This window comes from Lucilia sericata, unplaced genomic scaffold (assembly GCF_015586225.1).
Source record: "Lucilia sericata isolate MDLA Ls3-8-SP2 unplaced genomic scaffold, ASM1558622v1 Contig001480F_arrow, whole genome shotgun sequence".
Lineage (NCBI taxonomy): Eukaryota > Metazoa > Arthropoda > Insecta > Diptera > Calliphoridae > Lucilia > Lucilia sericata.
Genome location: NW_023995408.1, coordinates 87,281 through 102,708, shown reverse-complemented (window position 1 = coordinate 102,708; position 15,428 = coordinate 87,281). Strand labels below are relative to the sequence as shown.

The 15,428-nt window shown below is 30.6% G+C and overlaps 2 protein-coding genes across 2 annotated transcripts in view; both read left to right on the top strand.

The window, feature by feature from the left end:
- LOC119611555 (fatty-acid amide hydrolase 2-B) lies at positions 1 to 5,140 on the top strand. The gene is made up of 6 exons (XM_037967192.1): positions 1 to 348; positions 3,470 to 3,692; positions 3,755 to 3,972; positions 4,024 to 4,314; positions 4,373 to 4,768; positions 4,832 to 5,140. Exons 1-6 carry the CDS (start codon positions 175 to 177, stop codon positions 5,117 to 5,119), a joined length of 1,590 nt encoding a protein of 529 aa, XP_037823120.1. The 5' UTR covers positions 1 to 174; the 3' UTR covers positions 5,120 to 5,140.
- A 3,315-nt stretch (positions 5,141 to 8,455) lies between these two features.
- LOC119611556 (dual specificity protein phosphatase 10) overlaps positions 8,456 to 15,428 on the top strand; it is a 28,026-nt gene continuing 21,053 nt past the window's right edge. Inside the window, exon 1 of the mRNA XM_037967193.1 lies at positions 8,456 to 9,735. Within this exon, the coding sequence (XP_037823121.1) occupies positions 9,669 to 9,735 (67 nt within the window). The 5' untranslated portion in view covers positions 8,456 to 9,668. The remainder of the gene's footprint in view (positions 9,736 to 15,428) is intronic.

The window sequence follows — 15,428 nt, the reverse complement described above, 5'->3', positions numbered from 1 at the left end:
ACTAGTACATCGTTTGGACAGTGTTACTTTCATCGTTCCTCACATTTTTAGTTCTTTATTTACTTTGTCTGTTGTGGTTGTAGTTTTTATACTACCGGTATCTTGTCTGGAATTTGTTTTTATTTTTGTTTTGCAATTGCGAATACTTTTTTTCGCATCTTGTATATAGAAAACATGGAATTCTTTTTAAGATTAATACAATTTATGGTGAAAATAGTTTATTTACTAGTACACTTTGTCTTAAACTTAGCACTGCCTCGAAAAAAGACACAAACTATACCACCGATTAAAAACAAATTATTAACTTTATCATTAGTGCAATTAGTGCAGCGTTTAAGACTGCATCAAGTAAGTTTAATGTTTATTTAAAAATAAATTTTATTTTATAAAAATATAGTTGAGATAGAACTCAAGTCTCTCTAACTGCTCACAAAAATTTGTTTTAAATATAGATAAATAATATTTGGTTAATTTTATGCAAAAAAAAACGTTAAAAACGTAAACAAAGTTTATTATTAAGTAATGCCAATTAAAAGTGTTTTATTTTTAGGCTTAATTTTAAATAACCAGACATTTACGTAGATTTTACTTTCTACCAGTTTTTATTATTATTTTTTTTAACAATAAAAACATATTTTTTATTAAAAAATAAAATTAATGAAGTTATGGAACTTTTTTTTATTTAAGTGTAATTTGTAAAAATATTATTTGGAAAATTTTACAAAAATTAACATTTTAATAAAATAAATTACAGGTCATTGAAATAGTAGCTAATTTTTTTTAAATCTAATGTACGTAAATATGATAAACAATTTTAATTAATTTAATAAATATTTAAATGTCATCATTTAAAATTAAAAACAAAACAAAACTAGTTTGAAAAGGTGCTAATAATAGTAAATTACCTCGATATACACATTTCAATATATGAATGTAAATTAAGGTTATAACTCTTTTCATATTTTTGCAAATATGAAAATTTTAATTTTTCGAAGCTGTTGAAAAAGTTCACGCACAAATCGAGTTAAAATTTCAAAATTTGGATATACCCCTAATACATTTAAAATTTTTAATAATAAATACTACGTCAACCGTTTTACAAGTTTGAATATTGTATATTTTTTTTTTGTAGTTATTCGAATTTTATAGCCAGTATTTTAAGGTCGAAAATCCGAGCAAAGTTAGTATAAAAGTTGAAAGATTCGTTCCAAGAAGTTAGTACAGATGTATGCCACAACAAATGACTATGTACTGTCCAAGCCCCAACCTTCCCTTTTTTTACCCACCATCGAAATATTGGTCATAGACCTACAAAAGTATATACATATATGTATATACATATGTATATATTATGGGTCCTTATTAAATTCTAAGACGATCTAGCCATGTCCGTAACCCCCATATAAGGTCCTCTTTTGAAAATGATAATTCGATATAAACACTCATGACTGAATTGAAAATACGAGTACAACGATAAAATTCGAACCAAATAAGTATTATACGAAACGAAATATATCAACCAAATTTTCCGACAATCGGTCTATAATTTATCGTACCACACATATGTCTTTATGGTTTAAAAATTAAACAAATATATTTTGTTTTTCGAAAATTAATACTTTGATACTGTTTGATGGTGGGTATATAAGATTCGGCATAGCGGATTATAACGCTCTTACTTGTTTAATAATTATTTCTTAATGCAATATTTAAATGTCGGAATAAACAAGAAGAACACTAGTATTAGTTAGTTAGTTAGTTAAGTAGTAGTAGTAGCAGTAGTAGTAGTAGTAGTAGTAGTAGTAGTTGTAGTAGTAGTAGTAGTAGCAGTAGTAGTAATAGTAGTTGCAGTAGTAGTAGTATATTAGTAGTAGTAGTGTAGTAGTAGTTGATTGTAGTTTATAGCATAAGTAGTAGTAGTAGTAGTAGTAGTTAGTAAGTAGTAGTAGTAGTAGTAGTAGTAGTTGTAGTAAGTAGTAGTAGTAGTAGTAGTAGTATAGTAGTAGTAGTAGTGTAGTAGTAGAGTAGTAGTAGTAGTAGTAGTAGTATGTAGTAGTAGTAGTAGTAGTAGTAGTAGTGTCGTAGTGTATGTAGTAGTGTAGTATAGTAGTATAAGTAGTTAGTAGTAGTAGTAGTAGTGAGTAGTAGTAGTAGTATTGAGTAGGGTAGTAGTGTAGTGAGTGTAGTAGTATAGTAGTAGTAGGTGTAGTAGTAGTAGTAGTAGTAGTAGTAGTTAGTAGTAGTAGTAGTAGTAGTGTAGTAGTAGTGTAGTAGTAGTAGTAAGTAGTAGTAGTATAGTCAGAGTATGTAGTCAGTAGTAGTAGTAGCAGTTATAGTAGTAGTAGTAGTAGCATAGTAGTACAGTGTAGTAGTAGTAGTAGTAGTAGTAGTAGTAGTAGAGTAGTAGTAGTAGTTAGTAGTAGTAGCAGTAGTAGTAGTAGTAGTAGTAGTATTGCAGTAGTAGTAGTATAGTAGTAGTAGTAGTAGCAGTAGTAGTAGTAGTAGTAGCAGTCGTAGTAGTAGTAGCAGTATAGTAGTAGCAGTTGTAGTAGTAGTAGTAGTAGTTGTAGCAATAGTAGTAGCAGTAGTAGTAGTAGTAGTAGTAGTAGTAGTAGTCAGTAGTAGTCGTAGTAGTAGTAGTCGTAGTAGTCGTAGTAGTTTAGTAGTAGTAGTCGTCGTAGTAGTAGTAGTCGTAGTAGTAGTAGTAGTATGTAGTAGTAGTAGTTAGTAGTATAGTAGTAGCAGTAGCAGTAGTAGTAGTAGTTTAGTAGTATTCGTAGTTGCAGTAGTATAGTAGTAGTAGTAGTAGTAGTCTTAGTAGTAGTAGTAGTAGTAGTCGTATTGTAGTAGTCGTAGTAGTAAGTGTATACCTACAGTAGTAGTTTTGTAGTAGTAGTAGTAGTAGTTGCAGTAGTAGTAGTATAGTACGTAGCATAGTAGTAGTAGTAGCAGTAGTAGTAGTAGTAGTAGTAGTAGTAGTAGTAGTAGTAGTAGTAGTAGTTGTAGTAGTAGTAGTAGTAGTTAATCGATACTGATCATTTGGATGAATTTCATCTAACTTAGAGGACCATCCTATATCCTCCAGCATTAATTAGACATATTTCAAAATTTTATACCTTAAATCATCCTCTCAATATCTCAAAAAAGATTTCAGCAGAATTACGGACTCTACACATCTTAAAATTTCATAAGCCAGCAGAATTTTTCATGCATTGCACACAGAATTACTAAATCAGAATGACTAATAAAGTTACCTAATGAAATGTGATTTGATTTCTTAGAAATAGCTTTAATGTTAGTTTTAAAAATAACAAAACATTAAAAGTTCAACAAAGAGTAATATGATTTATAAAAATTCCCGTAAGAAAATATTTTGTAAACAAAGATCTATTGTAATGTTATGACAAAAAATTTTGAGTAATCTAGAAATTCAGAAATTTAATCATATTTATTTTGGAATACATTACAGCTAACTTCAAAGGAATTGGTACAAGCTTACATAGAACGCATAAAAGAAGTCGATCCCTATGTGAATGCGGTAATAGAAGAGAGATTTGAAGAAGCTCTCAAAGATGCCGAAAGAGCTGATAATATGCTTAATAAATGTCCTTTGGATCAGACAAAGGCACTCTTTACACAATATCCCATTTTGGGTATACCATTTACCGTTAAAGAGTCGTGTGGACTGAAAGGTTTAAAAATAAACATACTTGCAATTGAAGCCATTGCACTGAACATCTTATATTTTTTTTAGGTATGTCCTATGTTATAGGTAGTTTAGAACGTGTGGATAAGAAAGCCCCAAGTGACTGTACGCCGGTAGAGAACTTTCGCTCGGCTGGCGGTATTCCTTTATTGGTGTCGTCTAATCCGGAATATTGTTTTAGCATAGAAACTAATACTTTTACAAATGGTCGCAGCTTAAATCCTTATGATTTTAGACGCACCTGCGGGGGATCTTCGGGAGGAGAGGTAGGTTGTTAAAATATCTATAATCGTTAATTATTAAAAATTACATTCAAGGGTGCTTTACATGGTAGTGGCGCCTCTTTATTTGGCATTGGTTCAGACATAGCTGGTTCAATACGTATACCCAGTCTATTTAATGGTGTCTTTGGTCACAAACCTACTGGAGGTCTGATATCAAATCAAGGACATTTTCCCAATTCAGATGATCCCGATTGTTTAGAATATTTGCAAATGGGTCCTATTACCCGCTTTGGCAGAGATTTAGGTTTGTTGTTACAAATAATGGTGGGAAAAGAGGGGCATAAATTGGAATTATTAACACCAGTGGAAACAAAAGACATAAAGGTGAGTTTTTCGAAAATTTTCAACTAAAAAGGTTACAAGTTGTTTACATATTTTGTAGGTATTTTACTGGTTTGGTTTTGAAGGTCTCAATGGTTTTCTTCACCAAAGTGTAGCCTTCGATATACAATTGTCTATTATGAAGGCGGTGAAATATTTCGAAAAGAAGGGCGCTACTACAGAACCCGCCAAAATAAAACATTTTCGTCATTCTACTGAAATAGCCATGACTGGTATTGGTCGTCTTAAAAATTTTCCATATCTCATGAGAAATGATAACAAACCTCCCACTGTTAAAGAAAATTTAAAAGAGTTAATTAAAAGTTTTTTCGGCTATTCCAAATACACCAAGGAAGCTTTAATTTTTGAACTGATGAGATCAACAAATGTATTTATGCCCAAGGCAAACATGCAGAAATATGAAGCGGAAGCAAAACAATTAAAACAAGAAATTGTGGTAAGATTAGATAAAAATCCAGCACATTTACTACTACTTTATAATTTTGTATTTTCATTTTAGGATCTTTTGGGTTCGAATGGCGTACTTTTCTTTCCCACCTTCCATGTTCCGGCTATTCATCATAATACCAGTGTGTTTCCTTTATGGGGCATTGATTATTGTTTAATATTTAATGTTTTGGGTTTGCCTTGCACTCATATACCCATGGGTTTGGATAGCAGTGGTTTACCTATAGGATTTCAAGTGGTAGCAGCTCCTATGCGTGATAAACTGTGTCTTCAAGTTGCTGGAGAACTTGAAAAGGGTTTTGGTGGCTGGGTGCCATCTACGAAACATGATTTTAAATAAAATTTATATTTAAATATGAAAGTGCGATGTTGTTTTTTTTTTTTTGTTATTTGGAATAGATAATAACATGATTATAGCCAAAATGGTCATTTAGGAATTGGTTCTGTGTAAGCGTTATGAAGTCGACACACGTTCTATGAACTCACTAAATGGGTGCCAAAAGTAAAAGCAGCATTACTAGTTCCAAGGTTGCTGTTCTAAAATCTGATTTGATTCTGTTTGCATTCATTCTAAAACTAGTTAATTTAGAACAAATTCTAAATTACATTAGAAATAGGCAAGAATAAAATCATGAGAAAAGTTTTATAGATATTAAAAAAGTACAAGAGGGACATGATTCAAACAGCAATTCTGAATTCTTAATAAAACCGGGTTCAAAGAGCAGGACTGAGAAGTTTTAATTTGTGAAATTGGAGATATTGTTCGAATATTCTCATAGAAGAAATCTTTCAATTGTTCCTACGAGAAATTTGCTCGAGATCTATTATCTTTATCTATAGAATGTGCTATATTTGGAAAGTCGTTATTCCGATACCTCTCGGTTTATGAGACAAAAACAGTCCAAGAAGTACTATAAAAATGTTCTTATTTAGTCAACAGTGCGTAGTCTAGTCCATCCATAATTCAAAAGTCGATGTTCCGATGAGGCAAAGCAGTCCAAGAAATAGATATGGAAAATTCAATACTATTGTACACTTTCCGTACTCTTTTACATCGAAAAATACCGCACTACCCCTAAGATATATTAAGTATATTTTTGTATTACAATCTATCAAAAGTAGTCCAGACATTAACCAATATATTACTATATAGACTTGTCCATAAATTAATCAATAGACTAGTCCATAAACTGGTATAGAAATTAGTTCATAGACTGGCCTATAGACTAGTTCATTGAGTATTCATTCGACAATAGATTTGTCAATAGACTTGGCCGTAGATCAGTCAATCGGCTAGTCCATAGAATAATCAAACGTCTACTCAAGAGATAAACCAGTCAAAATACTTGTCAATAGACACGTCCATAGACAGTTAACAGAACAGTCAATCGATTAATTACTAAACTAGTCCATTGACTAATCGGGTAGTCTAGAAACCAATGCATAGACCAATCAAGAGATTAGTCAATAAACATGTGAATATACTAATCCATAGAATAGTTCATAGACTACACCATATACTAGGGCATAGAGTATTAAATAGACTTGTTAATAGCTTAGTTCTTATCAATATCATAGTCCTAGATAAGTCCATATATTAGTCAGTAGATTTTCCAAATATGTACATGATTTTAAAATAAACAAATTTATTAAAGAATCACCTCGCTTTAACACTTTTCATTAAAATACATGGGTACATGGGTACATGGGTACCCAAGATGTATTAAGTACATTTTTGTATTACAATCTATCATAAGTAGTCCAGACATTAACCAATATATTACTATATAGAATTGTCCATAAATTAGTCAATAGACTAGTCCATAGACTGGTATAGAAATTAGTTCATAGACTGGCCTATAGACTAGTTCATTGAGTAGTCATTCGGCTAGACAATAGATTTGTCAATAGACTAGGCCGTAGATCAGTCAATCGACTAGTCCATAGAATAATCAAACGTCTAATCAAGAGATAAACTAGTCAAAATACTTGTCAATAGACACGTCCATAGACAGTTAACAGAACAGTCAATCGATTAATTACTAAACTAGTCCATTGACTAATCGGGTAGTTTAGAAACCAATGCATAGACCAATCAAGAGATTAGTCAATAAACATGTGAATATACTAATCCATAGAATAGTTCACAGACTACACCATATACTAGGGCATAGAGTATTAAATAGACTTGTTAATAGCTTAGTTCTTATCAATATCATAGTCCTAGATAAGTCCATAGATTAGTCAATAGATTTTCCAAATATGTACATGATTTTAAAATAAACAAATTTATTAAATCACATCACCTAGCTTTAACACTTTTCATTAAAATACATGGGTACATAATAATTATTTTATAAAAAATTCCATGATATTCTTGTCTAAAACCAATCACCACTCATGTTTTTTGTCTTTAAAAAGGAGTCATTACATGGATCTCTAGCAGAAGAACTGGGGGTTTTTACATTGAACCATTTCTTTTCCAATATTTTGTTTTATTATTCACTGCTAATATTAAAATTCAACAGAAAACAAGTAAGAAAGTATAGTCGGGCGTGGCCGACCATATGATACGCTACACCAATTATGAATATTAAATGTGATTTATTTTTCATAATAAAGCATTTATCTTCAATATTCCCTTGTTCCGATACATTTAAGCAATTTATGGATGAAAAACTAATTTTCTGAAAGAGGCTTTATATGGGGCTAGGGGCAAATATGGACCTAGCCCGATAAAGTTTTGTGAATATATTTATATTTATATAATATTTATTTTTGCTGAATTTCATCGCGATATTTGTGTTTATAAGTTAATTTTGGACGTTCAAGTAATTTTCTGAAGGGGACTTTGTATGGGAGCTAGGGTCAAATGGGGCCCGATCTTTATGAAATTTGGCAGGGTCATCAAGATCATCATCTTTAAAACTTAGTTGTGCCGTATTTTATCGATATATCTGTATATTTAACATAATTATGAGCTCAGAAGCCCTTTTCGGGGGGTTCTGTTCTATGGGGGCTAGGTGAAATAATGAACCGATTTTAACCATTTTCAATAGGCTTCGTCAAATCAAACGTGCGTGCCAAATTTCATCCAATTATCTTGAAAATTGCGACCTGTACCTTGCGCACAAGGTTTACATGGACAGCCAGCCAGCCAGACGGACGGACATAGCTTAATTGACTCAGAAAACGATTCTAAGTCGATTGGTATACTTTAAGGTGGGTCTAGGAGGAATATTTTTGTATGTTACAAACATCAGCACAAATCCAATATACCCTCCCCACTAAAGTGGTGTAGGGTATAATTTCCTTAACAGTTTAACAGTATTGATATGATAATATTAACATTTCTAAACAACTGTTATTAAAAGTAAATAAACACAGAGTTGCATTCTAAACAAAAATCAACAAAAATATTAAAACAATAAAATAGTGAGAAAAAGAAACAAAACGACGTAATAAAAACAAAACCAAAACAACGGAACATTTAATATTACAAAGAGAGCGGGAGAGTAATTGAATGGTACCAAAAATTACCCGTTTTGTGCACAGAAAAGCACACACACACACATTGGTACATAAAAAGAAAAAAAAAATACATTTCCGTGCTCAAAGTATCTTTGATGCGAATTTAAATTGTAGACTCGCCGTCATTTATAAATTGCTCGTCGTCGAATGAAATACGTTAAAACGGCAAATTAAGAAAATAAAAAGAAGAAAATTAATAAAGAAACAAACTAAATAAAATAAAACAATAATATTAATTACTATTAAACATAATATAAAGAAAAGTGAACATTTACAATAAATTTATTATTGATAAAACAACCTATATTTTCTACTGGAATTTATACAAATTGTTATATTAAAAAAAATTAAAATTAATTAAAGACTTAACAGTGCCTTTTTTTAAAAAAGAAAAGAGTGACGAATTATAAAACTAATTAAAGGTTTCATTTATGTAAATAACTAATAAATATAAAAATTAATTTATTTTAAATTGCTAAACAACACAATACAACTACTAAAACGTAACAACAACAATAATAAAGAAATATTAACAAAAAACATTTTAAGCCACGCATTATAAAATAGTTTTCAATTAAAATACAACAACTATAAAAAAAAGCAGCAAAGCTCCCTCTTTACGCTTTTTTGAAAATAATAAAAACAACAAATTGAAGAAATCTGTTGATGATTTATTAAATATCATTGATAATATTAAAGAAGAAAGTGATTTTATTTATTGCTATTTGTTTAAAAACAAAATCACCAACAAGTGTTTTAGTTGCTGCTTTTTTTGAAAACTCCAAAAAGAAAAAAAACACCAAAAAAGAATTTTATAAAAAATTAAAAAATATTTTTTTGTGGTTGATTAACTCAAGTGATTTCTTTCGATTTTTTAATTTTTTTTCAAAAAATTTTTTATTCAACTAAACTTACGTAGTACAACGTACTTATTTACCTACATACAAATAAAACAACAAAAAATAAACTCTTAAAAAAATAAAAATTTACGTGAGTGTGTTTGTATGTATACGTGAGGGATTCGTGTGTGATTCAACAATACAACGCAACAAAAATAAAGCAAAATAACAACAAAATAAACTAAAAAAAAAAAAAAACAAAATAAAAGAAAAATAAAACACAACAACAACAAAAACCAAATAAATTATACAAGCAGCCAAGTAAGCAAAGCAAACAAAAACAGTGTGCCCAACAGAAAAAAAACATACACACACACACACCAACCATCACACGTTAAACAGAGAACGCGCGCTGCTGTGTCATTAAATAGCAAACGGTACCAACACACCACCACCAATCAATGAGAGTGAGTGTGACAGCGCTAGCGTGAGTCATAATATCAACACATATAAAGTGAAATGAAAATGCGGATAAAGAGAGAATCACCGTGTCTATTGCTTAGATTTATGCCAATCACCAAAGTCGGTAAGTTGTTAGTTTTTGTTTTTTAACCTGAAATTTTTTTATTATTACATTTTCCTTGATAATTTCTAATGCAAATATATGACAGAAAAACTGTTAATTTAAATTTCCTAGTTCCTAGTTTGATAATAATAAAATGATCTTGTTTAATTATCAGTTGTTGACTTGCTTTCTCTCTCTTTTTCCAATTGTCAGGAAGAGAAAAACAAGGCATTACAAAACAAAAAGAATTCTTGTCATAACTGTCTTAGATTCTAATTAGAAATGAATATTATTTATGTAAGATATCTTTACCGATTGGAATTGAAAACTAGACTAAAGTTCCTAGATATACATGCCAAACTTTCTATCACTGTTAGTTTTCTCATTAATGGACTTCCTCTTGAAAGTGAAATAGACTTTGATTTTCCAAATATTGGATTAACAAAAGCATTAGTTAGTAGTAAAGGAAATACCGGGAGTGTACCAGAAATAATTCAACATCTAAACCTTTTTCAGTAGGAAAGCTGCAAAGTGTCCGGACCTCGATTTCCTTATATGTACATATATAAACAACTTTCAATTGTCCTACAAAACAATTGAAAGTTGTTTTTAGGATATAACAAAACCTCAATCCAAATTTCTTCTTAAAACTAAAATTCGGATTCTTTTAAATTGTTTTCAATAGGTTCAATATATCGAGTTTTGTCAATTAAGTGAGTTTTAAGTTTCATACTTCCTTATAACTTTTAAACGGATCGATGGATCTGTGCGATAATTTCACATTGTATTAGTGGACGCCATTTATGTAAAGGAACTCAGCTTTGTTTAATGTCTGTATTAAATGTTAACTGTATTTCTAAGAACATTTTAGTCTGGGGAAGTCGATATGTTACAGGTATCCTATTAACAGAACAATCCAATTCAAGTATCGTAACTGTGATATTCCAGATTTTGTAATTGGAAGATATCTGAAAAGTAAAATGTAAATTTTCTGGACGATCGACAATCCATCAAGGTATCGCTTAAAATAGGTGGAAGTAGTTGTTGGAAACAGGTTTAGGTGGCATGCGACACTTATAATTTTACGAGAGTTTTTAAAATGTCATCCAATATTCATCCTTCAAGGTCTTTAGAGAGCTCCAAAGCGGATTTCATGTGTTAAACTTTATAAATTCATTTTATCATGTTCCCACGATCCTCTTTTAGCTTTTCTCTCTTAGCAGTGTAAAGATATAACGAGCTAGAACAACTCTGTTCTAGCGCTTTTAGCTTATCCGCTGATCTCATAACATGGAATAGATTCCTTACAGACATTTTGCCTCTCAAAAGGCTTTTAATCGTTTTATATGATATTTCAGAACATCACAGGTCTGTAGTATTCCAAATAACAGTTCAACTATAGCCGATAGTTCTTTCCAGGGGAAAAAAACATTCGTTTGATACAGCTTTCGCTGTTTTGACAAAGTGAGACTACTAGTTCCGGAGCGAAGATCCAATTGTTTCTGAAACGACATTTATGTCGCTACCCATATCTAATCTGAAAGTATTATCTAATAGTTGTCCTCTTTTTAAGGTTCATTAATTGTATACATCTCCTTGTTTGACAGCTTGTCTAGGATAGTCAACAAAATTTAGGATTTGATTAAGTCATTCAGAACTTTCCTTGCTAATATGACAATAACACCAATAAAATTTTGGAATTCGAATGTTTAAGGCCAATGTTGATAATACTGAAACTGAGCTAGAAATCATGTTAAGAAATCAATGTGAATGAATGGGGATTTGGTAATAAACGAATGTTCTAACTAAAAAGAGATGAGACAGAATTGGGTAAACAATACAACGAGCACAAAGACTTAGACATTTGTGTTAAATAAAGTTGCAGAAACAAAACTGGAAACTGGGTTTCACAGCAAAACTATTTCACTTTCCCTTGAAAAGTCTTTTTCGAGCACTGCCTAGGAATAAATCTCAACTTTTGCATTCAAATTGTTACAAATAGTTTGGTCAACAATCCGAAACTTATGAAGCATTCTTTAAAGAAAAGATAATCCTCGTAGCAGACAAAACTAATTCAACTTCCTCAATGAAGCCTGGGGAGGTTTAGAAAGAAATCGTGGAATATTAAATACCATAGTGACAAAAATTATATCGCTTTAAAACTAGGAACATCTATTCCTTTGGATTAGGCCAACAATCGAAAGACTAAGAACACCTGAGAAGAAAGGATAACTGCTTCTAAATGGAAACCATGTAAATATTTTTAAGTTGCCTTGCTACCGTTACGTACAAAACTAATAAAAGCAACAGCTCACGAGTTCGATTCTATCAATAATTTAGTGGAAAACAGAAACCGAACTACATTTACTTACACTTAAAGGTTGTTTACATGAAACCAGTATCTCATGACAACAGAGAAAGAAAAAAGTAACAATAAATAAAAACACATAAGATGACAATTGAATGATTAAAACGGAATGAATGATTGAATGTGATGTGCGCGATATTAGAGGAGAGTAGGTACATGGAAATTGAAAAACAATGGGGGTGCCCTTATTAAAATGCCACCACTGTAAAACCCAACTAATCAAACAAACCAAGACTTTAAGTGGCAAAATACACATGTGTAGCTGTAAAGCCTTTAATGGGGGCCCCCATTACAAATGAAATAAATGAATGACATTATTGCGTCTTTAATTAGCGACAGCAGCAACTGTGAATGAATTGTAATGGAATGGAATGAGTAGTAGTGCATCATCAACATCATGAACATCTTACGCAGCTCCCTTAGTTTTTACACACATTCTCTAATGATTACTCATTTTTTTTTGTTGATTACACTGTCTGACCGACAGACTGGGATGAAGGAATTGTTAATTGTTTGATTTGAAGATATTGTTGATGATGATGACGACAATAACGATCGAGGTTTGTCATCGTAGTTTCGTGAAACGTGTAGAAAGAAACTACAAATACGAATTTCTTTAGAACATTTAACAGCAAATTGTATGTTTTATTCAGTAAATTAATTCTTTTTTTTTTTAATTTTATTTATTTTTGTTAAAATATTTAACAAAACATACGTAAAACAAAACTGGAACTAGTAAAAGTAAAAAAAGATTACTCACAGCTTATTTTAAAATCAACAACACGGTTTTGTTAATTTATTTATTTATAATGAATGTTGTTTTCTTTTTTTTTTGTTTGAGTTGTTTTTGTTTAAACTTAAAGAATTATTATTATTATTTATACTCAACTCTCTTTTTAAACTCTTTTTTTTTAACTTTTGTGTTTAGTTCTTCTTTTTGTTGTCTTAATAATGTTTATTCATTAAAAATCAACAACTGAACACAAAAAAAAATAATAAAGAAAAAAAAAAGCTGGAAGGAAATTTTGTAAACATTTCGTGAGTCATTCCTCGAGACGCTGTAGACGTTTTTTTAAGTATGAGTAAATTTTATTTATTATAGACGTTTTGTTAAAACGTCTGTTGCACGTTTCGTCTTAATCTAAATATAATAAAAATATACCAGAAGCACGATTTAAAATAAGAAACTCTAAACCAATTTTTTATGTTTCTTCTCAAGTTTTATGCTTTCCTGGCTTGCCAAGTGACTAAGCAGTGTTTTCTTGCTATTTTTTTCTTTCAAGTAGACAACACTGCTTTGAAACGACCTTTCGAGTACGAGTTCGAGTTTTTTTTTTTTGTTGTGAGGTTGTTGTTTTTGTATTTATTTCTTGTTATTTGTTATTATTTCTACTTTGTAACTGGTATTCTCAGGTCTCTGGCATAGAGAGAAAATAACAAAGCAAACAAAAACAAGAAATAACATACTTGTACTTCGTCATACAACAACTTGCATGCAGTGGGTACGTACAAACGTACGTAAAAATTTACCTCCACCTCCTTCTCTGCTTCATAACCACTTTTTTCTTAAAATATTTTTTTTTTGTATGTATTTTTATACTTTTTATTTATAATTTAACACGAAATTGTTGATAGTTTAGTTATTGTTGTTGCTGGTAGTGTTTGAAGTTATTTTTTTTTTATTTGAATGTATGTATTGCAGCGTATTCATATTTATTGAAATGTTGAACTTCTTTTTATCAAAAAAACAACGTAAAGTAAAATGACAAAAATTAAAGAAACCATTCAACAAGTAATTAGTACAAGTACGTTTGAGAAAACGGGTCTTCGCTTGATAGAGTTACCAGGTTTTAAGGTATTTGAATATGAAGCATGTTTAAAACTTAGAAAAGTTTAAGAATTAATCAATCCCTCATCCTCATCAATCATGAATCGATCAACAGATACTAGATTGTAAGAGTTTGTAAGAGATCGCTTGAACTTAAACACCACAGATTGTAACTCATCTGGATACTTTGGTTTAAAGAATTGTTTAGGAGATCATCATCATTAACTTCCTGATTAACGGAGTCTCATACAATCAATGAATGTGTAAGGATCCTTAAGGACAGATAAGAGATCGCTGCAACTTCAGATCAAAGAAATCTAAGTTGATCTCTGCTCTATTTAAATTGACTGTTAACTTGTTTGATCTAATAAAGTTTCGGAGATCGTCGAAAGATTGTATGTGGCAAACAATATAGAATTGCAGCTTTTCTTGCTACAAGAGGCCCTTATAGATCAAGAAACTTGACACCTCCTTATAGGATTGTTTAAGAGATCAGCATAATTTCCCTTTCTCACTTAATGATAAACGGAGTCTACGATCAATGAATTTGTAAGGATCTTTAAGAGATCGATGTTCGTTCAACGGAAACTAGTCTGCAAGAATTTTTCAGGACAGTTAAGTGATCGCTTCAACTTAAACAACATACGATTGTAATTCCCCTTGATACCGATCAAGTTTATATTAAAGTATTGTTTAAGATTGTTTTCTATCTGACTGATCAACAAAGACCTACGGATCAATTAATGTATAAAGATCTTTGAATTTTGGATCAACGAGATTAGTCCACCAGAGTTAGTAGATCGCATCAACTTAAACAGTAGATCACTTCAACTTAGATCAAATGGGAGTGATCTCTGCTCTATTATGATTGAATATTAACTTGATTAATAAATTAAAGCTTCACTGATCATTGAAATGTACAGAGAACCCTTTAGATCAGAGAACTTAAACAAAAGGATATAATTTCTGATCTACTATGTTTAGTTGATGCTTAACTCAATATATAAATGCTGTGACCGTACGGAAATTTTGATCATACAAATAAATAATATATAGGATTCAGAAAGATTATTTTCTATTACAGTTAATCGCACTTGTATGGCAAGGAACCAACTTAAAAATATATCTCTCAACATTTCAGCAACATTTTTTTCGCAACTTGATATTGTGCACATCCAAGTGATGAAGAAACTATTTGAGATATCTTAAAGCAGACTTAATGCGTATGTGAAATACCCCTATTTCGCAACGATTTGCAAGTGATATATATATACATATATAGTTAAACAAACTTATTGAATCTATTCAAAAGAATAGCAGCGATCAATCACGTGAATCAACTTTGACTATTTAAAAACTCTTACATTATCATATATTGTGTAATAATTTCTTAAGGTTTTTTTTTACTGCACAAAACTTTTTTTTATATTAAACTTAATATTAACCTTAAACCCTGATAATTTTGTTTACCTTCAATTTATTATCACCACCAGTTTATTGTTTATACATATTTACTAA

Excerpts from the sequence above, each read along its gene's own strand:
- LOC119611555 (XM_037967192.1), top strand. The coding sequence starts at position 175 with ATGGAATTCTTTTTAAGATTAATACAATTTATGGTGAAAATAGTTTAT. Across the intron at positions 3,973-4,023 it reads GGGGATCTTCGGGAGGAGAG|GGTGCTTTACATGGTAGTGG; the intron begins GTAGGTTGTTAA and ends ATTACATTCAAG. Across the intron at positions 4,769-4,831 it reads AATTAAAACAAGAAATTGTG|GATCTTTTGGGTTCGAATGG; the intron begins GTAAGATTAGAT and ends TTTTCATTTTAG.